General features: G+C 34.3%; 1 protein-coding gene across 1 annotated transcript in view; it reads right to left on the bottom strand.

The window, feature by feature from the left end:
• Window positions 1-25771, bottom strand: part of Dlg1 (discs, large homolog 1 (Drosophila)) — a 115884-nt gene that overhangs the window by 62796 nt on the left and 27317 nt on the right. The window contains exons 3-10 of the mRNA XM_013019309.1: window positions 20000-20053; window positions 18490-18540; window positions 17397-17521; window positions 15140-15309; window positions 12651-12787; window positions 8419-8563; window positions 4141-4261; window positions 875-1031 (exon numbers count right to left, since the gene is read on the bottom strand). Coding sequence (XP_012874763.1) covers window positions 875-1031; window positions 4141-4261; window positions 8419-8563; window positions 12651-12787; window positions 15140-15309; window positions 17397-17521; window positions 18490-18540; window positions 20000-20053 — 960 coding nt within the window. The remainder of the gene's footprint in view (window positions 1-874; window positions 1032-4140; window positions 4262-8418; window positions 8564-12650; window positions 12788-15139; window positions 15310-17396; window positions 17522-18489; window positions 18541-19999; window positions 20054-25771) is intronic.

The raw sequence follows: 25771 nt of genomic DNA, 5'->3' as shown, positions 1-25771 counted from the left end.
AGGGAAAAAACAAATTGTTTAAATAGGGATACAGGTGGACCCATTGCAACAAAATGAACTTTATAACTTTGGCATGGGGAGGGGGTGGGGAGATGGGAAGGGATGGTAAGGGGAAACAAAGGAGGAGGCAACAATGCTTGATAAGAAATGCATTCATTACCTTGCTCGTGTAATTGTAACCCCTCTGTACGGTATTTTCACAATGAAAAAAAATGTACTCATTGCCTTACATATGTAACTGTAACCCCTCTGTACAACATATCTTTACAATAAAAAAAATAAAATAAAAATAAAAAAATAAAAAATAAAATAAAAATAAAAAAAGAGAGTTCTCATTGAGGGACATATACATATTTGAGGAAAAGTTTTACTTTTTTCAATGACTAGGGAGCAGAGAGAGAAGTTACAAATGCTAAATTTTTTTCAATGAACAATATAATCCTACATATATATACATATATATGTATACACACATACAGTAACATAGTCATATACTTGAAAAAAATATATTTGAAAAATAACTGCTCAACTCAAATACAAATAGTGGTCCACTGAGAAACACGTAACTTATGAGAGTTATATACAAACAAAAATTGTACACTTTATGAGTAAAGTATTAAAAAACACAAATGACTAAATTCAGGGATATAAAATGATCTTTAGATAACACCCAGAGCAGACAACAGATTAAAATATAAAATAAACTCAAGTAAAAACTTAAGTTTATAAAAACTGACCCCTTGTAAGAAAGCCAAGTAGTCAAAGAAAATCTACCATATGAAGCAATGTTATTGCAGTAAAGTGGTATGATAACCAGGTATACACATACTTTAGGATAAACTTTGCTTTTAATCATTAACAGGTCATATCCTACCGATATAATCCGATCTCCTTTTCTGAGCTCTCCACTTAGATCAGCAGGTCCTCCAGCCAAGATAAAGGAAATAAATATTCCTTCTCCATCTTCACCTCCTACAATGTTGAAACCAAGGCCTGTTGAGCCACGGTGAAGAACAACTTTCCTAGGTTCCCTAAAAATTAAAAAAAATATTAAATACCTTGGCAATTTTATTTAGAACTTGATAATCTATCAGTCCCAATTAAGGATTCAGAGGAGACTGGGATAGGACTGCTTAATGGTTATAGAATCTTTGAGAGATAATGAAAAGATTCTGGAAATAGCCAGTGGTCAGCCGTAGCACAATACTTCGAATATATTTAATAACTAAACTTTACACTAGAAAACAGTTAAAATATCCATCTCATTATATATTTTACTACAAATGAACTTGAGATGTACACATTAAATGTATAACATTTATGGTATATGAATAATATCCTAAAAAAACTATTAAGTGTATACTCTTTTCTTGGGATATGATTGGTTAATGTGGAAAAACTTTTGAAAGACTGCTTAGGGTCAAGTTGTGGAATTTAACAATGCCTACACAAAGATTTTTGTACTTAATTATCTCACCATAGGAGTGATTATCAAAGGGAGTGGTACAATGCACATTATTTTAAAAAGATATAACCACTAGCCAACCCACCGAATATTCATGGAACAGTTTGGAAACTGATTAGATGTGTTGTGTGATACTTAAAAGTCCAATATAATATTCTAGACAAAAGATATGTAGTAAAAAGGATAGAGATGGAAATAAAGAAAGAAACAACTTCCTTTTTAGTTTGTAGAATATGTAGAAATTAAAGACCAGATAAGACATTAACTTTTTCTCTCTATATTTTTGTTTTGTTTTGTTTTGTTTTTTTGGTCCGATCGTGGGGCCTGAACTCTGGGCCTGGGCGCTGTCCCTCAGCTCTTCAGCTCAAGGCTAGTGCTCTACCACTTGAGCCACAGTGCCACTTCTGGCTTTTTGCTTATGTGGTGCTGAGGAATCGAACCCAGGGCCTCAGGCATGCAAGGCAAGCACTCTACCACTGAGCCACTTTCCCAGCCCCTTTCTCTATATTTCTAGAAATAGGAACTACTAAGCAAACAAAAGTAAATGGTCATGGAAGATTTGTCTAGAAGTACTGCCTAACAAGACTGTTTCTCAAGAACAGACCTGAATAGTTACTCTCTCTCTTTTTTGGCACCAGTACTAGAGCTTGGGGCCTTGAGCTTTTACTTATCGCTCACGGCTATTGCTCTACCACTTGAGCCATACCTCTACTTCCAGCTTTTTGCTGGTTAAGTGGACATAAAGAATCTCTAAAATTTGTCTGCATGGGCTGGCTTACTGTATAATCCTGAGATTTTAGCCTCCTCTGTATAGATAGAAGTATAGGTGGAGCCACCAGCAAGTAGATCACGAAAACTATTCTTTTTGCTAATTTTCATTCCAAATCCAATTCCTGTGCATCTACTTTGCATTCAACATTGCTAATCCTGAGAAAAAAGATAAATAATCCTATATTTAAAGAATCACTGCCTAGAGTTAGAAGTCTGACAAGAAAAATAATAATTATCATAAATAGAGAGGTTCAAAAACAATAAAACTATAAGGATACAATTAATCAAAACAGATTAGCTGGGATACATATAATGTTACATGCTATAATATAAAAGACCTGCACAAATTATGAAACAAACTATACAATGTCTTACTGCTGTCTTGATAATGTGGAAAAAAATCTGTAACATTTTTTCACTGATTATTTTCCAGCTCATTAGAATTCTTTGGGACCAAAAAGACCTATAAATGCCACATCTCCAGCTGCACAACTATATTTTTCATCTTAGTTCTAGGAACAGTTATTAAAACTTTAACATAGAAAAGCAATGTTTAAAAAAAGAGTTGAAAGAAGAAGTGCTCAGGGACAATGCCCAGGCCTTGAGTTCAATCCTTGAAAACCAACTGGAACAAGCCATCCAGTCTGGGGAACAAGGGAACATGGAGAGGAGTAAGAGGAGATGATGTCACATCAGCTACTTTGTGCCTGCCCTTTCAAAATTAACCAGAGTCGGGAGGTCAGTAGAAGTAAGAAGCCTGCCCATCCAATGTCTATACCTGTCTACCTATTAATTGAACAGGAATTTATATTCTTGCCTTTGTCACCTGACTTCTCTACCTAGTCGCCAGATGTCAGAAGTAGCTAGGGACATTTCTACCAACATTTTTCAGCCCCAAGTCCTTCCTCTTGCCATTTATTTGCTCTCTTGTATTTTTTTTCCAGCCCCTCAATGCTCATGAGACTTCTCCAGACTTCATCTAAGGACTCATGTCACCAAGGGACAGCTGCTGCTCACTGCCTTCTCTGGGATGGGGCCAAATTCCAGCCTTTTACCCCTATTGTTGACGCCCGTAGTAGTCAGCAGGAAGTAGTCAAGAGAGAATCCGAGCCCTATTTCATGATTATTAAAAGGTTGGAAGTAAGGTCCGCTCCTGGATGGTTAGCAGACTACACCCTCCTCATAGCAAAGTCTCCATCCAGTACCTGCGTTACCTAGGCAACTGGGACACCTGGAAGAGGTCACATCTGCATGCTGATTGACTACACCTTTCTCCGCCCATACCCTAGATAAGGCCTAGCCTAGGCCCAGGCGTGCTCTCTCTGCTCTTTTCTAGCTCTTTCTCAGCTCTTCTCTTTCCCAGCTCTCTCTCTTTCCCAGGCCTTTCCCCACCACGTGGAGGACCAAGATGGCCTGGTGCCAGCCGGAACGATGAATAAACCTACCCCTACCTGAAAAAAAAAAAAAGAGTTGAAATGTTTTATAATGTAAATAGTTTTCCATGTCGGCCTCTACAATGAAAATTCCTACACTAAAAAAGGTTTAGGAGGGGCTGAGAAGGTAGCTCAGTGGTAGAGCCGCTTGCCTTGCAGGCCTGAGGCCCTGGGTTCGATACCTCAGCACCACATAAGCAAAAAGAAAAAAGCTGGAAGTGGTGCTGTGGCTGGAGTGGTAGAGTGCTAGCCTTGAGCTGAAGAGCTGGACAGCGCCCAGGCCCAGAGTTCAGGCCCCACAACCGGACCCCCCCCTCCCCCCAAAAAAGGTTTAGGAATTCATCAAACTAAAAAAAAATTTAGTCCTAAAATTGTGGCTAACTTGGCTGATGAAAATTCCACTTACTATTCAAATTAATATTCAACAGTCCATTTAATCTCTTTTAAGAAGATCAGTGTTAAATTCCTTACCTAGTAATTTCATCATCTCCAAGCACTGCTTTAGAAACAGGTGAATATCTGGTTGGTGATGCTGGTGCCTGGCCCAGGTAGGAAGATGGGCTAACATGGTTATCAATAAGCTGAGAAGAAGCTTCAAAAAAATAAAATGGAAAAAAATGAAATGAAATAAGCCATCCAGTAGTTCTCATAGAAACGTCAAAGTTAAAAGTACAATTCACATTCACTAATGTAGGTATCAGAATTTGGTTAGAGAAGACTTATCAGCCGAAAAACTAAAAAAGCTCAATTTCAATTACAAACTAGGTATTATCTAGTTCAGACATTTAGATCAATAAAACAAATTTATCCCATTTACTTTGAGAAAATACAACTTAGAAAGTAATTTCACATATTTGTACAATGAAATCCAAGAAAAAATTTAACAGATTATCATAGAAAAGACTTAGATCAGCAATTTGCAATTCGATAATTGTTCTGAAAACTTATCTTTGCAGACTTTCAGAAAAGAGTATACACTAGAGAACAGACTTATAATCCCCTCAAACTCCTCCCTGGAAATCTATGTTGGAAAGAGAATAAATACTACTACTACTACTATTATTAACTACTACTTCTACTACTATTAGTACTACTACTACTACTGGGACTTAAACTCGGGGCCAGGGTGCTGGCTCTGAGCTTCTGAGCTCCACTTTTGGCTTTTTGTTGTTGTTTTTGCTTTATTGGGAGATAAGATGATCATGGAGTTTCCTGTCCGAGTTGGCTTTGAACTGCAATCCTCAGATCTCAGACTCCTGAGTAGCTAAAATTACAGGTGTGAGCCACCAGCACCTGGCCAAACACACATTTTTCAGAGACCCAAAAGACATGAAGAAGATACACTGAATATTAACTATAGCTTTCCACAGTAGTGAAAAAGTAGATGCCTTTAAAACTTTTCCATTTGCTTCTCATTTTTCAATGAGTATTGAAAAATACTTTTAAAGTACAAGTATTACTTTTGCTTTAAAAATGTAGTAAGTTTAATTTTAAATGTTTGAGAAAAGTATACATATTAAAGAATAGTGAATAATGAAAACCGGAAGCTAAAACAGGTACTAAAAAAAAAAATCTAGATCTGCAAATCAGCTCAGAATTGTCACCCCAAAGGGTAGAACTATTTATTCTTTTTAATATACTATAAAAAGAGTAGAAAGGCTAGAAAAAAGTTAAAAAATTTAAAATAAGAAATAAGCAAAACCTATTGGGGTTCATTCAATAATAATCATCATAGATTATCATATAGCCAAAGCTAAAAACAGAATTACAATGCTATTCCTGAACATGCTTTCCAAAGACCTACGAAATACTTTAGTTGCAGCTTATAAAGGCATTACATATTTAAATTACCTGAATAATTACCAAAATACAGAGAACGTAATATTTAACTTTCTTGATGCTTTATGATAAAGTTGCTGGACAATTAATCAAGAAATTCCACCAAATGCTCAAAACAGATAATGTTATATTTTTCCTGTCCTATCTGGACTGCTCCTTTATTCAACAGAATCTTTTAGAACAGGTAAACTCACATCCAAGACCTACTATTTAGGGTCAACAGGGACTAAATACTAATGCTCATATGAAAGAAATGATAATCCAAAAGGAAGATCAGATTAAAACAATGCTATTTTTACATTAAAAAAACTCTCAATAATTATAGGACAGAGTCCAAGTCGGGGTACCAAATGACCCAAGACTTGAGAGAAAAACTTAGGGACCAAATCCTAAGTTTAATAAGGCCTTTTTGCTGAAAAGAATGCAAATTAAGTGAAAAGACATGCAATGCAAAATTATTTAATATTTTATGTCAGACAAATTATATTCTTGTTTAGTTCCAATAATAAATCTGTTTTTTAGTTTATGGGTACAATAGTTTCATGATTATATTTTCATCATCTTATTTTGGTTGCAACTATGAGCTATGCCTGTTTACCTCCTGTGATTCTGAGATAATATATGTATTATCCCCCTACTAGTATCAGGTCTTGAACTCAGAACTCTTTTCAGTGACTTATATATAGCCTATAGAATGGAAGACGATCTTTTGCTAGTTAAACCTCTGACAAGTGTCTAATTACCAGAATATACAAAGAATTGAAAGACTAAATCCCCAAAGAATCTATAATCTAATTAATAGTCAAAGAAGCTAAACAGATATTCTCAGAAGTACAGTGGCCAATAAATACATGAAGAATGCTCAACATCCTTGGTCATAAAGAAAATGCAAATTAGAACAACACTCAGGCACTGGTGGCTCATGCCTGCAATCCTATCTACTTAGAAGCTGAAGGACTGCATTTCAAAGCCAGACTGGGCAGAAGTCCATGAGACTCTGTTCTCCAATTAGCCAATAAAAAGCTGAAGTGGAGGTGTGGCTCAAGTGGTACAGTGCCAACCTTGAATAAAATGCCAAGTAAGAGCTCTGAGTTAGGTGGCAGTACTGGAACAAAAACCAAATCAAAACAACACCAGGGTTTCATTTCAGACCAGTCAAATGGTCATCATCAAGAATATAAGAATATGAACAATAACAAATGCTACTTTGGGGGGGGGGGGGGGCAGGGGGGGTGAAATGGGAAGGGATGGGAAAGGGAAACAGAGGAGGAGGCAACAATGCTTGATAAGAAATGTACTCATTATCTTGTCCATGTAATTGTAACCCCTATTTTCACACACACAAAATATCCAGTGAAAAATAAAACAACAACAACAACAACAACTAATGCTAGTGAGGTTTCATGGAGGAAAAGGAAGCCTAACATAAAGCTGGTGGAGGTTCTCCCCAAAACTAAAAACAGAATTAACACTATGATCCAGGGATACAATTCTTGAGCATTTATCAAAAAGATAGCAAGTCAAGATTCAATAGAGGTATCTGTATAACCATGTTCACTACAGCACTATTCACAAATTGTGGAAACAGCCCAGATGCCCTACAATGGATGAATAGATGAAGAAACTGTGATAAGCTGGGGTGCTGGTGGCTCATGCTTATAATCCTAGTAACTAAAGAGACTGAGAACTGAGGATCATGGTTCAAAACCGACCTAGGCGGGAAAGTCTGAGACTCCTATCTCCTTGCACAACTATTTGACTTAAAAAGGAATTTTGAGTAAGAAGGTTACTCTATTTGATTCAAATAATTTTTATGTTATTTTTTTTGTTGGTAATGGGGCCTGAACTCTGGGCCTGGGCGCTGTCCCTCAGCTGAAGAGCTAGTGATCTACCACCTGAGCCACAACACCACTTTCTGCATTTTCTGCTTATGTGGTGCTGAGGAATAGAACTTAGGGCCTCATGCTTGCAAGGCAAATACTCTATCACTCTGTCACCGTCCCAGCCCCCTGATCCAAATAATTTTAAGACACAATTTCTGTCCATTAGAAAGGCTGGATACTATTAAGAAAATGATTCATTTACACCTGGGTAATAAATCAATGAGCAGATAAATAAAGATGTATGAGGACAGTAAATAGATTTCAAAATGTAATTTATATTTAATTTATATTGATCCATGATAGCAACAAATCTTAGTAAGTTTTAAAATTAGGAACAGTGCCATATTAAAAAAACATAATTTTAAAAAGAAACACTTAAAAACAGATCTCAAAGAGTACCTTTAAGATCTTTGTTATTCTTTAATATTAATTCATAAAACCAATATAGTTTTCTTTTTCAACTAAGACAAACTCATTTATACATATTTAAATTTTTTGGGAAGACATTAAAAAGATTCTCAGGTAGATAAGAATCTTAAAAGTATATAAGTATTTTAATAACAATTTAATTTTATGCAAAACTAGATTGCACACAAATATAGTTAAGCAATATACTAAGAGCCTTAAATATATGTATCTGTTAACATATAGTTGAGAGTATAGAAAATTCTTTCAAGTCCTAAAAATATTTAAAATTGGTTTCTTAAAATGCAGTCTAAGAACCAGTCTAAGAAGCATCAGAATTAGCCTGCTTGTTAATAGAATAAACTACTTGCTTATTTCTGTGCTCAAGCTCCAAACTACTAGATAAAAACGAAACTGTGAATGCCTTGCAAATACTGTTAGATGACTGTTATAAGAATCTTACCTTCTCATAATGAAATTCTAACTTAGACTTTAGAAATGATTAGATAAAATATTTAGTAGTTCTTTTAAAGTACTTTTATGTTGTTAAACTTTTTCTCTTATATTGGGACATTAAAGTACATGTCATCTAAAGAAATAAGATAAATTTAAACAAACTTACAGTTGGTGATATCAGGTGGCACATAACTATCATTCATATACACACTTGTTGGTTTTGCTACTTTCAAAAAAACACAGTCAGATGTGTTCTTTAAGGCGGTTACTGCTTCTTCATGAGTAACATCCTCTAAGCACACACTATTTACCTGGAAAAAAATCCCCAGAAGATATGAATTTTAAGACCGTTCATTCTTGGTTATAAACAATTACATCAAAAAAATGGGGTAAATAATGTGTGTAGAAAAAAAGGAAAATAAAGGTGTGTGGGAAGAAAATACTCATTTTTATTGTCTGTGATATCAGTTGTTTCTGCATGTATTGACCATTTTTCTGTATCTATAATGAAGTACTACTGACTTTTAGGTAGTGATACTGCACTCAACAACTTTGTTGAACATTTTTGTTATTACTAGTAGTAGGTTCCCTAGAATTTTCTGTACAAAAATAGCATCATCTATTTCTTCTTTAGATTATGTGTTGCTAAGGACAGAACCCAAGGACCTTTTGCATGCTACACAAGAGTTTAATCACTGACTATATCCCCATTCCTTTTCCTTTTATTTGGAATGGCTTTCCTTTTTTGATTCTCACTGTTCTAGCAGTATACCACTGAATGAAATTAATACTTTTTGTCCTTAAAGGAATTTGTTAATTTGATCTAGATTATCTAGTATGTTGGTATAAGACATAGTATTCTCTTATATTTCCTTCTTCATTCTTTTTTTTTTAAAATAAGTTTATGTCTTCTTTCTTGGCTAGTCTAGCAAAGGCTTCTCTGATGTTTTATAAGTATCAAGTTTTGTTTCTTTTCTTTTTTTTCTAGTCTCTCATTTATTTCTGCTTTAGTCTTAGCTATATTTTCTTCCTCCTGCTTGCTTTAGGTTTAGAATGTTCTGGTAATTTTTTAATAAAGAAATGAAGTATTCTTGTTTTAAATCACAGTGTACTAAAATAGTAGTTTTCGTTATTTTTATTTTTAGACTTCGATTAGCTTATTTTAGTTATGTGGGGGAGAGAAGATTTCATTGCTACATCTCCACATGTTTCCACTATGTTTTATGGATCAACACTATACAAAATAAAGACCGTCTATGTATTGCTCCTTTGATGGCCTGCCATAAACCATCCATCTTGGTATTCATAATCTTGTAAAAACTCCTTCCTAGGAGGATTTTTTTTTAAATTTAAATTTGAGACAAGGCCTGTAAACTAGGCTGGTCTTGAATTTGTGGTCCTCATGTCTCAGCTTCCTGAGTGCTGGGATTGAAAGTATGCATCCACCAAATCTTGGTTGGCTAAGAGTCAGGCTATGAGATACAGTAACTGACCTCTAGACAATGAGATACAGTAACTGAGATGCAAAAGAGAAGGTTGATAAATGTCATACATTGGAGTTTATCAACTTGGAAAGGTAATTCTTAGAACCTACCACTATTGATCAGATGCCATACTTAATCACTAAAGAATTAAAACATCTGGCTGTAGTTGAGCTCACCACTGATAGGGGACACCATTTGCCCACCATATGTATGTATAAGTCAACTTGGCAGTAGATTGTTTTGTCCTAGGTAAACTGACATTATGTGGTATGGAGATAACTTGTCCCAGGTAAGCATTACATAATTAGCAGAACCATAAGCAAACACATGAATATTGTTGTTTTAGCCATTTAAATTTGTTTTTCTTATAAACTACTAGATAATATAGAGCAAATAAAGTTTACAGAAAGAGTTAATGTGTAGTGGTGTGACTAAAAGAGGATGATCACCCAAGCTTTAGACTTAAGCAAAGTTATTTGACGATTCATCAGAGTACTGACCCACAGTTTAAAAAACACTACCTTGGGAGTGAGCATTGAGAAAGTAGAGAATATGTACAAGGCTTGAGTTCTCGATCACTTTAATGTCAAGTATGCTAGGGTGTTAAGGAAGCACCAGGAAAGGAAAATAAGGAGTGGCTAATGAGGTAAGAAAAATACCAAGTTAGAGGGTGTTAGTCAAAGTGAAGAAAGTGTTTGGAGAAGAAAGAAGGCATGTCAAATTCCAGGTATGACAATTAAGATGAAAATTGAAAATTCCCTAATTGCAGTTTAATTGTAAGATCAAAAGCTACACTAAAAGCAGACTCAAGATGAAACCAGTCTTCCTGCTTTAGTAAATCAGTACAGGTTGCTGGCCCTCTATTGACAAGTCTGGCTCTGGAGAAAGCACAAAGGAAAGCATGGTAACCATAAAATTAAAAAATAAAAGTGAGAAATCTAGTGGTTTAGACTATGTATATGAACACGTGTGTGTAGGTGGTGATGGTGAAAAGGTGTTGTTTGTAGCCTGGGGAAAGGGTAGCAATTATAGCTGTAAGAGAATAACTTAGAGAAAAGTAGACCAAGTTCTGCTCATTCTTTTCCCCATCACCTTAAAAAATTCAGTCTCTTTGCTACAATGATTGGAGGTACTAGAGAAAATGCAGAAAAATGCAACCTTTATATATTGTTAACAAGACCATATAGTTTAACACTTGGAAAATGACAGAATGTAGAATGTTTTTTTAAAAAAATAATGCTACTAATTGAACACCCAATGATCCAATAAATTATGTTCTCCATAACACACAGCAGTTCTTTAGTATAATTATTGTAACACCAAAAAAGTGGAAATAAATTGCCACCAAACCAGTGTAGGCTATTCAAATTCCAACTTTCTCCTATTTATTTATTTAGGCTCAGATGAAATGCTGTGATACAGAACATGAGAGCTGGTTACCCTATCAATTGCCCAGAGAATCTGGGTCACACAATGCAAAAATTGGGACAGTTAACCTATACAAGGAGGCAGACCATAACAAAACAATACACACGAGACAAAAAGGGGTCAGGAAATAAATCCTTCCCCCACCCCACTTGATGCCTAGAGGACTATTCTATATAATAAGCAATATTCTACATTTTCTTATGAAATTATAGCCAGCTCAGAAACATTTTACCTTGTATTGGCTTTCCTTCATTCTTTGCCTCACTTTTTCATTTTCACTGACTCTAGCTTCCAGATCACACCTACCAATAACACCATAACATATTAGACTTTCTTCAGATTATTTTTCTAGGGAACATGAGCTAAGGCAATTATTGATGAAATCTGGATTAATCATGATATGGTCAAAGTGCAATATTTCATAAAGGTAAAATGCATGAGTTTTACTCTAGGCAAAAGTAAGGCTATTTCTCAACTAACAATATTGAGTGATAAAAGTATTAAAAGACTATTATATACAGTACATTATACTTAAAAATTTAAACAAGCAATACTAAGTAAAATAGGCATATATGTGTATTTTTTGGCATCACTAGGGTTTAAATTTAGGGTCTTGTGCTTGGTTGGCTAGGGCTCTACCACTTGAGCAAGACTTTCAGCCCTGTTTTTTGCTGGTTAGATTGGAAATAAGAGTCCTATGGAGTTTTCTGCCCAGATTGGTTTTCAACTGAGATCCTCCAAATCCCAGCCTCTCAAGTAGCTAGGATTAAAGGTATAATCCATTGAACCCAGCAAGATTAAACTTTTTTTTTTGCTGGTCCCTGGGGCTTGAATTCAGGGTCTGAGTGCTTTTCCTGTGCTTTCTTTTGCTCAAGGATGGGGCTCTACCACTTGAGTCACAGCTCCACTTCTGGCTTTTTTTGGGGGGTGCTTAATTGGAGATAAGACTCTCATGGACTTTCTTCCTTGGCTTTGAACCTCAATCCTCTCATCTTAGCCTCCTGATTTCCAGGCATGAGCAACCAGCATCTGACTTGATTAAACACATTTTAAGGGATAAAAATCATTATAAAACTATTGGTGTGATAGTTTTTGAGCTGAGGAGTGCCTTCACTACTCTTAATTATATTATATACTAATTAAAGTGAAACAAAGGCAGTCATCCATAAATGATGACATTAGGCCATAAACTTAAGAATTGTGATTAAATAATTTCATGTATTTCCAAGCCCTTAACATTTCAATGTGGAAAGGAAAAGAGAGGAAAGAACAGAATAGGGGAGTAGACAGGAGAGGCAAAGAAGGAGAGAAAAGAGTAAGAGAAAAAGAGGGGCTGGGAGAAGAAATGGGAAATACAGGTAATAAGAATCACATGTCCTTTTTGATAAAAGATGACTAGAATTCACTCATTTAAACAATTTTGCTATCTAGACAGTACAGTCTTTCAGGGAAAAAAGCTAGCTATCAAAATGATAAAAATACTTACTGCGAGAAGTTTATCTCCAATCTGAAGTTTGCCATCTTTATGTGCTGCACCTCCCTCAATTATTTTAGTTACATAAATGCTATTATCCCCAGGAATATGCTGATTTCCAACACCTCCGGCAATGCTGAACCCAAGACCTATTTAGGATACAATAGTTTTAGACTCAATAAAAGTGAACTTAAAGGGACAAGGGGAAGAAATGTGATCATGATACCAACTTTAAAAATTAGAAGGTGATAGTTTCATCACACTGTTTTAAAAAATAGAAAAGAATTTATCTATCATAAAAATCCTCAGTGTACAAGATGAAGTGTACTTCATGAACTGAACACTGAACACTGAAACCCCTTTGTACATTAAGGATGAATTTTTTTAAAGATGATTTTTAAAAAAGCCTGGCACTGAGAGATGGGTGACAATGTTATCAGACACTTTGTATTCATATACTGTTTTGTAGAATGGGAATTTCTTTGTACAATCACTAAAAGATAATAAAAAAATTTAAAAAAAACCCTAGAGCTGGTAGTTCATGCCTGTAATCCTACCTACTCAGGAGGCTGAGATTTGAGGATTGCTGTTCGATGCTTGCCCAGGCAGGAAAGTCTATGAAATTCTTATTTCCAATTAACCAGAAAACCAGAAGTGGTGCTGTGGCTCAAATTGGTAGAGCACTAGCCTTGAGCAAAAAATCACTGGGACAGTGCCCAGGCCCTGAGTTGAAGCCAATGATGAATAAAACATTAAAAACAAACAAACAAATCAACCTTCAGTATTTATGTCCCAAGTAGGGGTCAATTATATGGGCACTCTTATAGTTAGATTCCTTTTTACTTTTAGGTTCCTCCTTAAAATCATTTTGTAAGTGGGTTTGATAGTCCAAAAACAGACTGTAAAATTATGTTTCACTTTTGTTTCCATGCTAATTATGCTTATTAACACTTTTTATCTTTTCATAAGGATAAAATTTCTTTGTTGAGGGAAGATTAATAGGTTTTAAAAATGTGGAGTTTTAAAGGAGGAGACAACAATGCTTGATAAGAAATATACTCATTACCTTGCTCATGTAACTGTAACCCCTCTGTACAGTATTTTTACAATAAAAAACTTATTTAAAAAAATGTAGGGGCTGGGAAGGTGGCTCAGTGGTAGAGCGTTTGCCTTGCATAACTGAGGCCCTGGGTTCGATTCCTCAGCACTACATAAGCAATAAGAAAAAAGCAGGAAGTGGCGCTATGGCCCAAGTGGTAGAGCGCTAGCCTTGAGCTGAAGAGCTGAGGGACAGCACCCAGGCCCAGATTTCAGGCCCCACAACTGGACTACCCCCCCAAAAAAAGTGGAGTTTTCCCAATATTTTAGAAATTAAGGATTTTAAGTCATAAGTTCCAAGTCTGTGTTCCTTTTTTTTCTGGAATTCTATTTCCATAAAGCCAAGTTTTGGAATTATTACTCATAGCTATTTACCCTTAGTCCTATCAATGCTTTCAAAATTTACAAGTCACATCACACTTCACCAATCTTAATGTATATGGAACTGCTATGACAAGCAGTACAAATACTTTGTTGTTTTAACAGCCTATATTTAATCTTTTAAGTTAATCTGTATTTACAGTGATTTGTAAAATAAACATTGCACATGACTTCAAGAGTATTTTTTTAATGTCAAGAGGCATTAACAAAAGATCTGTCCTTAGAGCAAATAGGAACCCATCTACTTTAAGTTCCTTCTAAAAATGAAAATGGATATGGAAATTTTGAATATAACAAACATATGAACTTATTTTTATATTTTTATTTTTGCCAGTCCTGGGGCTTGAACTCAGGACCTGGGCACTGTCTCTGAGCTTCTTTTCCTTAAGGATGGCACTCTACCATTTGAGCCAAGAGCCACTTCTGGCTTTTTCTGTTTATGTGGTACTGAGGAATTGAACCCAGGGCTTCATGCATGCTAGGCAAGCACTCTACCACTAAAGCCACATTCCCAGCCCAAACTTATTTTTTTTTGGTAAGTGCTGGTCCTGGGGCTTGAACTTAGGGCCTAGGTAGTGTCCCTTTTGATCAAGACAGTGCTCTAGCACTTGAGCCTATAGCTCCATTGGTTAAATGGATATAAGAGTCACACAAAGTTTCTGCCCAGGCTGGCTTCAAATCATGATTCTCAGATCTCAGGTTCCTGAGTAGGATTATAGGTGTGAGCCAATGGCACCTGGCATAGGAACTTATTTTTAAATTATAAACTAATATATATGCACAGTTTCAAAATGTAATAGTAGTACATCTAAGTTAACAATAACTTTTCAAATGATGCAGTCTTGGAGGGCATACAGACAATCTAAAATGCTACTTGAGACAAAAACCAGTAGAAATAACAGTAGACTATAAGTATTGTTAATCTTAGAATATACATAGAAATAAATTCATAATTATGAACCCTGAATTTAGCTCAGAGATTTCCAACTTAATAATTTGTCTTAGTTTGATTTACTACATACCTTTAGGACCTTTAATTAGTTTTATTTCCATTATTTTTTCGGATACTGGTTTTCGTCTTTTTACATATAATCGTACAATAGATCCTGCTTCTTTCAATGCTTCAACTGCTTTGCTATGTGTTACATCACGAACATCTGCTTCATTTACTCGCAATATACAGTCATTGACCCTAAAAAAGTTAAATATTAAAAACTTTAAATATCAATGCCTATTTTTATCAATTTTTTGTTATTTTTATTCTTTTTTTTGGTCGTGGGGCTTGAACTCTGGGCCTGGGCGCTGTCCCTCAGCTCTTCAGCTCAAGGCGAGCGCTCTACCACTTGAGCTACAGCGCCACTTCCGGTTTTCTGGTGGTTTATTGGAGATAGGAGTCTCACGGTCTTTCCTGCCCGGGCTGGCTTTGAACCACGATCCTCAGATCTCAGCCTCCTGAGTAGCTAGGATTACAAGCGTGAGCCACCAGCGCCCGGCTATTTTTATTCTTAAGATAAAGAGAATTTACTCCAAAAACTGTGAATGAAGAGGCTGAATGTTAAATTCCAATGTATGAATACAATATTTCCTAAGGATCTAGCAAAGGGAGCAATACAATAGTACAAATAATGCATCACACAAACATTAAACATCTATTCTTTGGCACTAACCAAATGCTATGTACTTCTCTTCAGTGTTTAACCCTTTCAAGAAGGTGTGTGTATGTGTGTGTGTATATATATATATGTATATAAAATCACTATTTTTATGGAGAAACTGGGGCAAGTTTAAATAACTCTCCCCAAACCATATAATAAGTGACACAAATGTTATGTAAAGATAAGAAAATGAGGTTCAAAGAAACTGATTAACTGATTAAGTTCACAGATAGTATCAAAACATGTATTAATTCAATGGCTTTTAAAAAAATAATTCAGCGTCTTTTCCACCTTCAATACTGAATGATGTTTGCTTGATATTTATATGAAGTTGAAGAGTAAGTTATCTAATTCAAAGTTCAAATATATATATAAGTAATGCAATTTGTTGGAGTGATACATTCTTTAAATATTTCACTTGTTCTTTTTCTAACTTTTCCCCCTTGTTCTGGTTTCACTTGTAACTGCATAAAACTCTATTAGAGAAAAAAAAAAGATGACATAGAATGGCAAACAAAATACAATGCAAACATTAAACCTACATTTGATAAGCTTCTTTAACGATTCAAGGAAAGAAAGTCTATACTAAAAGCAATAATATTTCAAAGAGTTAAGACCATTGGCATGTTCTTGGTTACAACAAAGGTAACACATTAATTTCCACATAAACAGTACAAATTAAAGATGTAACATAATCAGGAAATCAATATCTACACTTACATGACTGGTCAAATTCTTAATTTTTATGTCTAATTTCATTAGTATACCAACTGCCATATCCAGTAAAAAGTCCAGTTTACAGATGGAAGATCTGCTGAAGTTGCCAATAGTCTTAAAACAAGATGCTATTTTTTTAAACATTATATAAAATCTTTAGCTTTAAAATTTCACTCTAAAATGACATATATGCACACACAAAGAAATATGCCATAACTTATGGGCTAAGAAATGCTATTTAACTAAGATCAATATTAATTTTAGCCAAGGAAATCTTATTTACAGCTTGCATTACTTTGTTCTTTGTGGTATGGCGCAAAATCAGATATATATGTTCTTCTGTATTGTTTTAGTGGAGAGGTGCTGAGAATGGAACCCATTCTCACGCTTGGTCAAATACTCTACCTCTGGGTATGTTGAGATATGATCCATATTACAAAGCTCAGAGTGGCCCTAAATTTGCTATGTGGCCTAGGGTAGTCTCATTCTTGCCATATCTTGCCTCTGCTTCAGTGTTATTTTTACTGGTATGAGCAACAATGCCAGCCTTTCTCTTTATCTTAAATTTAGGTTTATTCACATTCATCAAACAGAAAAAAAAGAAAAATATTTTTGGCTTTATTCAAAACTAAGGAAACTCATAAGTTCTATAAATTTGGTCATACACATTTAAACTATCAAACTTTTTATTTAAAACATTATTTAGATATGATGAAAAAATTCTTAATAAAGATGGAAACAATGCTAAGAGCATAAATGCATTATTCACTTCTTTGAATGTTATTTGCACATTTTACTCTTATTAGTGAGTACAAAAGTGCTTTTATGTTTATTCTTTTCCTAATATGCTTTAAGAAAATTATCTATAAAGTAGAGTCATCATCACAACATGAAGTATAAGACATACCGCAATCTTCCATCTTGGGCGGCTGCACCCCCTGTGATAATTTTGGTAATGAAAATACTTGAGTCATCTCCAATGTGTGGGTTGTCTGTACCTCCTGCAATGCTGAAACCAAGCCCTGAATTTCCCTAGGAATAGAAGGAAAAATTTTAGCACAATAACTATTATTTTTATTGATAAACTGCTGTCACTTAATTTCCAGAAACTGTATATGAGCAGTGGCCTTAATTATAAGTAAGACACTTTCAGATCTATTATTTTCCTTATAGTCTAGCATGGCTTCAAACATGTAGACTAATTGTCTAAGGTTGTCTAAGATTTTAGTTTTAAATATGCACACATGCTGTTATTTATGAGATTCTCTCTCATGGAATACTTAATTTCTCAGAACTGCTGGTCAGACAAGGTGCCATTACTAAAATTCAGTATTGACTGAACCCAGATGGAAAATCTATCTCCAGAAATTTGTTTCACATCTGAATCGTACCCTAAGTTATTTTCAAAGTGGAAAAGAAGTTAAGTTTTGGTATAGTTTGTTCCATTAACTATGGCTATTATTTTGCTAGGAAAGAAAACTGATACCATGTCAGTTGCTAGAAGGCAGTTTTCTTAAATAAATAATATTTTATTATAGACCTATAAATATTAAAACAAGAAGCACTTTAGAAACTGTCAGTCTAAAGGAATCTGAGACAACTAAGTAATATAATAATAAAGCAAGAAGCATTTTAACTACTAAGGAAGTATGATGAATATTAAACAATAATTAATAAATACTATTTCATTAGTTGAATCATATATGTTGTAAAAAAGTAACATGTTAAAAATAGGGGACAGGAGTTTAGAGAAAATGAGAATTTTTCTGTGTTACTTTTGCAAGGTGTCTATAAATCTAAAACAATTTTAAAATTAGAAAAATGTAGTTAAAAGAATATTAAAGAGAAAATTATGAAAATATCATGGCTAATTTTCTGATTTATAAAAGAAACTATTACATTTTTCTGTTTTTGAAAGATGTTCTCCCTTGAATCCTTTATGATCAAGCAGTTTATTTAAAAGTTCTTTAAAATAACAGATTAAGATCATTAAGTTTTACCCTTTCAAGTGTGATTTCTTCATATTCATAATCTGCATCAGTGCCATTAACCTAAAGGGGGAAAGAGATGTAGCTCAGAAATTTAGAGTGAAAAAATCTGAAATGGCAAGATAATTTTCCCATGATTTATTAATGAAAATCTGTTAAATGTGACAGTGATGAAATAATACACCTCATTTCAATAATTTTAGGGAAGATTTTCAAGAAATGGAAGACTACAAATGTGACTGTGTTGGCATTCATATCTTTCACCACAGGAAAATATTATCAGACTCTTCCTCTGTCTTGATCCACAAATCTACTAGCTGCTAAGCTCTAAAATTCTTCAATTTTCCTGAAAACGGTTAATCTTCATTCTCATTGATACTACTTTGTTCTCATTGATACTACTGTGTTAAGTTCTTCTGAAATACTGCAATACCCAATCATTTAGACTGGTAATACCAACTGCCATATGTGCTTTAATCATCCGTACTTATAAAAAAAAAGCCCAGGATAATAAGAAACTCTCTAAAATGTTCAGAAACTCTTTCTAAACTTATTTCAAGTCTATGGTTTGGAAGTTAAGGTTCTGCATAAATGAGTGCCTGTTTGCCACTTACCTTCATTCCAAAAATACAACTTGTACTTCATCACATTCTAACATATTGTTCAATTTGAATGACTCCTACTTCCAAATATCCTGCAATTTCCCACCTTTACAGTTGAACTTTTATGCTTCCTCTATCACAAATTTCATTTAATAGTTCATGCCCAAGTTAGATTCACCATCTGCTCACATATTAGAAATATCTGTAATATTAGCACTTACACTCCTATACAGTAGCTGACACCAATGGGCAGCCAAGTAAATGAAGTTATTTTGGACCTTTATATTTACTAATCTTGCTTTCAACTTGGTGATATTTTGCCTAAAATACATGTACATATTTTCCTTAAACATATGTGCATTTATTTCTTATATTATATAACTCTTAGTTCTTACAACCTATATGAGTTCTAAAAGGAAAACATGATCACCAATTCTGCCCACAAACAAAATATATTTCAACAAAGAAAACATAAAAGGAGTATGTGGACTGAAAATCACTATAGTTCAGAAATGGGGAGAAAAAGAATTTTAAAATAACATCTATAAAATGATATATACCAGTCTATTAAAAAAAAAAAACCAACCCAAAGCATAGGTACCTACTTCCTCATCTGCCAAATACCCTTTGAACTGTAAGTTTTTTTTTTTATCAGATTCTACTATTTTGGCTTTTAGTATTGAAAGAGAAGAAAACTTTTAAACAAAGTAACTTTCAAGAAAAGCTATAATCCATGAAAAAATTACAAAGTTATAACTATTTTAATACTTGATCACTGTTTACTAAAAATTTCCTGAAAATTCTAAAATGACTGTGAATACCCATTAAGAGAAAATAATGTCAATACCTTTGTATCTACATAAAAAAATCAGACAGAAATGGTAAAATTTTTTGAAACATGGGAAGGAAACAGAACTTACATAAGTTGGTGTTTCCAAGCTGTCTGTGTTGACCAATACAGGAGGAGGATTTGCCTTTATAGAAAGAATTATAAATGTGTTAAGTCGACTACTATAATCACAATACTGAATTATAAATGTTAGGAATATATAGTGATTTGGTTTTTTCTTTGTAAAACTTATTCTGAATTACAGTCTCATATAAATGTGTAGAAAATTGCACAGAGATTACATATACCCTTCACTCAGACTCCCCAAAGTAACTAGAGCATACAGTAAAACCAGAAAACTGAGACAAGATATGTTTGCAACATCCCATGGTTTTATTTGCTATTTCCTAAGTTACAATTTTATGTGAGCTTTTTATATGCTAAGTAATACATACAATTTCTAGTACCACGTAGCAAAAAAACAAAACAAAGCAGTTGTTTCCTTTTGAGAAATGAGATGCTATTTCTGTTAAAACAGCATAGATATTTCACAAAATTCATCTTCTTTAGTATAACATAACAACTCTTCAATAGAAAACAAGGTTTTCTATTCTCAAGGATCTCATGAATTTCAATCATGCCTATCACCCTGAAAAAAAAAATCCCCTCTTAACTAAACTGTGCTTAAAGATCAAACAAAAATGTGTCACACAAAAACTTAATCTCAAAACTTTAGATAATCAGAAACATTTTAAATGTAAAAGTCCTTGATGATTTCTGACAAATTATTACATTACATTATCAATCTGTACTACTCAAATAACAACAATGTGGATTACTAGCTGTGAGAAGTAATTCTTATGTGGATGATAGAATAAAGTTTAATACCAAATGAAAAAAACCATATCAAAAAAGATACATTCCTGTCAAAATTATTTCTTCAATATTTAAGATTATAAAAGTACTAAATTCAAGCAAATTTTCATAGAGTAACATAACGATTACTTAGTAGATATGCTAGGAATTTTAGGAGATATGCTTATATACCCTAATAATCTTTTACTCTAAAGAATTACACAAAATAGTTCTACGAAAGAACATTATAACACAAAATAATAATTACTTTCAAATGTGTTAGCTTTTAAAAAATATGAGTTATCTGAGCCAGGTGTGCTGGTAGAATATCTGTAATTCTAGCACTTTGGGAGGCTAAGGCAGATTTTTGAGCCAGCCTGGACTTCATAATGAGTCCATAACTTAAAAAAAACAAAAAACAAACCAAAGATGCCCCTTTAAAAACCATAATGCATATTTGGAATTCAAATGATAAACTATTTTCAGCATAATATTGATTTGAATGATATAAGAAAGTACTGTTTCATGATTTTAAAAAATTACACTGTATATCTCTGGGCCATGTATGTTAAACAGTAGGTTAAAATGAGTAAAAAATATTTTTGTGGTATATAAACATAATATTAACTACTGTTTGTCAAGTCAAACATTAAATACAAAATATCTTCCCCTAGGAATATTTCAGTAAAAATAAAACCTCATAAACAAAGATTCTACATGTAAGATTGCTATTTAAGCAAAGCTACTGACTGAGACATATAAGAATTTTTGAACATTTGAAATTACTTGTTTCCCAATTCATGCTGTTGAGAACTGTATACTGCTTAAGCTATTATATCAGAGAACAGTAACAATAAAAAATAAGGCTACTGAAAGCTGGGAAAGAAAACATACTTTTGAAGTTACAGGAAGAAAGCAATTTAGTTCCCTTTATTTATAGTAAACATATAAAAGAAAAAGTTTTTTTTATTAAAGTCTAGTGTGTATTATAAATCATAATAATGTTAACTAACTGCTTGAGCATTACCAACATTCCTTCTGTAGAGAAATTTCTTTTGATTCTAATCATTTAAAATCTTGCTAACATTAAGATACATGCAAACAAAGTGATAAGGTCTTACATTTCTTTAGGGGAATAAGAGCTGTTTATAAAACAAGAGTACAAATGAACTTTTTACAACTACTGAAAGATAATAAAAATACAATTTAACAAAAGAGAGCATACATGAATTGATGACTGCTGTAGCTATTTAATTTGTCAAGCAAAATCCATCTTACCACATAAACTATCATCCCATCTTAATGAAGCTGCAAAAAACTACCAAATGAAACTATACAAGAGATTAAAATCTCAATAAATCCTGGACTCAGATGCTTAATTCCCAGTGAAAGATCACAAGATTAATGAATAAATGAGAGAAATTCTGCCCTCAAAAGCAGCAATGCAACAATAAGGGATTTAAATGAGAATGAAGAAGAAGAGGGTCCAAACAATAAGCTCAATGAATCAGTGATAAGAATGGCTGATTAAATAAGGAAATGATGCTTAAAAAGCTGGATAAGCTGGGCACTGGTGGCTTATGTGGTAATCCTAGCTACTCGGGAGGATGAGATCTGAGGATCTCGGTTCAAATCCAGCCCTGGCAGGAAAGTGTGCAAGACTCTTATCTCCAATTAACCACCAGAAAACTGGAAGTGGCACTGTGGCTCCAGTGGCAGAGTGCTTGCCTTGAGATGAAGAGCTCAAGGATAGCGTCCAGGCCAAGAGTTCAAGCCCCATGACTGAAAACAAACAAACAAAAAGCAGCTGGATAAATCCCAAGAAAATAAGAATAAATAATAAGATAATACAGCTGAATCAACCAAAGAAGGAAATGTAAGATATGATAGAAAAATTTAAAAAGGGATGGTAACTATGAAAAAAAATCATGAAAATAAAGAATTAAATTGCTCAAATAAAAAATACAATTGAAAGAACAGAAGTTGCAAACAGGGCACCAGAGGTTGGAAGATAAAGCAGAGGAATAAGACCAAACTGTCCAAGATACTGGGGAAAAAAAAAAAAAAGGCTTAAAAGATACCAAGGGGATTTACAAGACCCTTAGGGTTTCATCAAAAGATTAAAATTTCGGGCTGGAAAGATGGCTCAGTGGTAGAGCCCTTGCCTTGCATGCATGAGGTCCTGGGTTTGATTCCTCAGCACCACATAAGCAAAAAGAAAAAAGCTGGAAGTGGTGCTGTGGCTCAAGTGGTAGAGAGCTAGCCTTGAGCTGAAGAGCTGAGGGATAGCGCCCAGGCCCAGAGTTCAGGCCCCACGACTGGACCTCCCCCCCAAAAAAAAGATTAAAATTTCAAGTTAGTTGTAGAATTTTTTAAAAAAAGTTAAACCCAAATAGATTTAACAGACATCTACATACAGTTTATTTAAAAAATGTGCATTTTTTTTGGTCCTTCCTTCTCCTTCTCTTCCCCCTCTCTTTCTTTTTTTGGTTGGTTGTGGGGTTTGAACTCTGGGCCTGGGCACTGTCCCTCAGCTCTTCAGCTCAAGGCTAGCACTCTACCGCTTGAGCCACAGTGCCACTTCCATTTTCTGGTGGTTAATTGGAGATAAGAATCTCATGGACTTTCCTAAGTGTGCTAGCTTTGAACCACGATCCTCAGTTCTCAGCCTCCTGAGTAAATAGGATTACAGGCATGAGCCACCAGTGCCCAGCTCTTTCTTTACTGGGAACTGAACCCAGGACATTGCACTTGCTAAGCAAGAGCTTTGCTACACTGAGCTACATCCGAGCCCTACAAAGGGGTTTCAATTCAACATGTCAGTTTATAAGTACAATGTATTTTTAAAATTGTCTTTCAAAAGTACTTTAACATTTATCTTTGTCAACAAATCAGTTTATAAGTACAATGCATCTAGTCCAAGATTACCCCTTTCATTGCTCTTCCTCGTCTCTACACCTCCCACTTACCCCTTCAAGTTACCTGGCTACTTTTTCACATGTGTACATTGAATATTATGACTGTTGTTGCCCACCATTCCTCTCTCCTTTTCTCTACTCCTACCTCCCAACACCTGTTCCAGATTCCAAGTAGTCACTTTGTTAAATTGTAAATTACTTGTTTAAAGGAGTTACATTATTGGAATCCTTCACTATGTATACCATAAGTTAGTCAATTTGTTTGTAAATGTCTGACTATGACCCTGTGTATCTTTTCATATGCCTGAGATAATTATATGTATGAATGAAAATAGAACAATAAAATCCATTAAAAATCATAAACGAAGTGGTTGAAGAGGCTTAAGAAAGAGAAAAGGGGAAGATATGCTCAAAGTACTTTACATGCCTGTATGGAAATATCAGAATAAACTTCTTTATATAATTAGTATACATCAATAAAAACGAAGTAAGAACTAAAGGCATTAAAATTAATAATAATAAAAATAACAGGCAAGTTCAGGAAAGAAACACCCTTAGACACAAATAGAATGAAGAGAATAGTGAAAGATGCCAAAGAGAGAAAACAAATAACTTATAATGGCAAGTGCATTAAAATCATCAGCATATTTCCTTAACACAGACATGGAAAAATATAATTCAAGTCATGAAACATAATGCCAGAGTACTGTACATTGAAGCTATCAACACAGATGAAGAAATAAAAACATTTCAATGATAAACAAAAACTAAAGGAATTCTTGACTACTAAACTAGAACTGCAAAAGATAGTTAAGGAAATACTACCCACAGATGATAATCAAAAACAGAAAAATACAGTTAAGAATAAGCCTTACAAGAAGACTATGTTAGCAAAGCAGGAACTATGTTAACAAGCAAGAATCACAAAAAACAACAAAATGACAAGAAGTATAACATGCCTCTCTCCATGTTTAATGTTAATGGGCTCAACTCTCTAATCGTAAGATGTAAAACAACCACTTGGATCAAAAAACAAATCCAATCATTTGTTGCCTGCAAAAAAGATATCTCACCAATAAACACAAGTTTAGAGTAAAAGGCAAGAAAAAGACCTTCCAAGCAAACAGGTCCCAAAAGCAGGTAATAGTAGCCAAACTTACAGCTGATAAAACAGACTTTAAACTAAAATCAGTCACAGGAGACAAGTCACTTCATATTAATAAAGGGAATGATGCACGAGAAAATTACTGTTGTTAACATATATGCACCAAATAGCAGTGCATCAGATTCAAGAGAAAAACACTTCTGGACTTAAAAGCTGTAATAAAGGCCCAACATAATACTAGTGAGAGACTTTATTAATACTCTATTATTATCAGTAAGTAGGTTGTCCAAACTAAAGATCAGTAAAGAAACATTAGAATTAAGTGTTATCATGTATGTACCAAATGGGTTTAACAGATATCTCTACCAAGTATTTCACTCAGAAGCAGAACAATACACATTTTTTTCTCAGCCAGTGGAATCTTCCCCAAATAGATAATATCCTAGGGCATATAGCCACTCTGAGCAAGTATAAGCTAATTGGAATAACTCCGTGTATTCTATTAGACCACCATAAGGGAATTAAACGGTAGTTCAACATGGAGACTGAACAACAAACTGATGAATGATATGTGGGTCTGGTGAAGAAATAAAGGGAGAAATAAAAAAAACTTCCTGGTAACTAATAAACATGAAAACACATCCTATTAGAACCTCTTGGAAGCAGGGAAGATAATGTTAAAAAGAAGATTCATAGTCATGACAGCTATGAGGATTAAGATTTGAAGCCGGCCAGGGCAGGAAGAGTCCATGAGACTTTAATCTCCAATTAGCCAGCAAAAAGTCAAAAGTAGAGCTGTAGCTCAAGAGGTACAGTGCTAGCCTTGAGCAAAAAAGCTCAGGGACATAAAAAAAAAAAAAAAAAAAGCTCAGGGACAGTGGCCAAGGCCCTAATTCAAGCTCAGGACCAGTACAAAACAACAAACAAGCAAGCAAGTAACTCCAGCCTGGTGCTGATGGTTGACAACTGTAACCCTAGTTACACA

Source organism: Dipodomys ordii, unplaced genomic scaffold (genome assembly GCF_000151885.1).
Source record: "Dipodomys ordii isolate 6190 unplaced genomic scaffold, Dord_2.0 Scaffold45, whole genome shotgun sequence".
NCBI classification, from domain to species: Eukaryota; Metazoa; Chordata; class Mammalia; order Rodentia; family Heteromyidae; genus Dipodomys; species Dipodomys ordii.
This window is presented reverse-complemented; position numbering and strand designations above follow the sequence as displayed.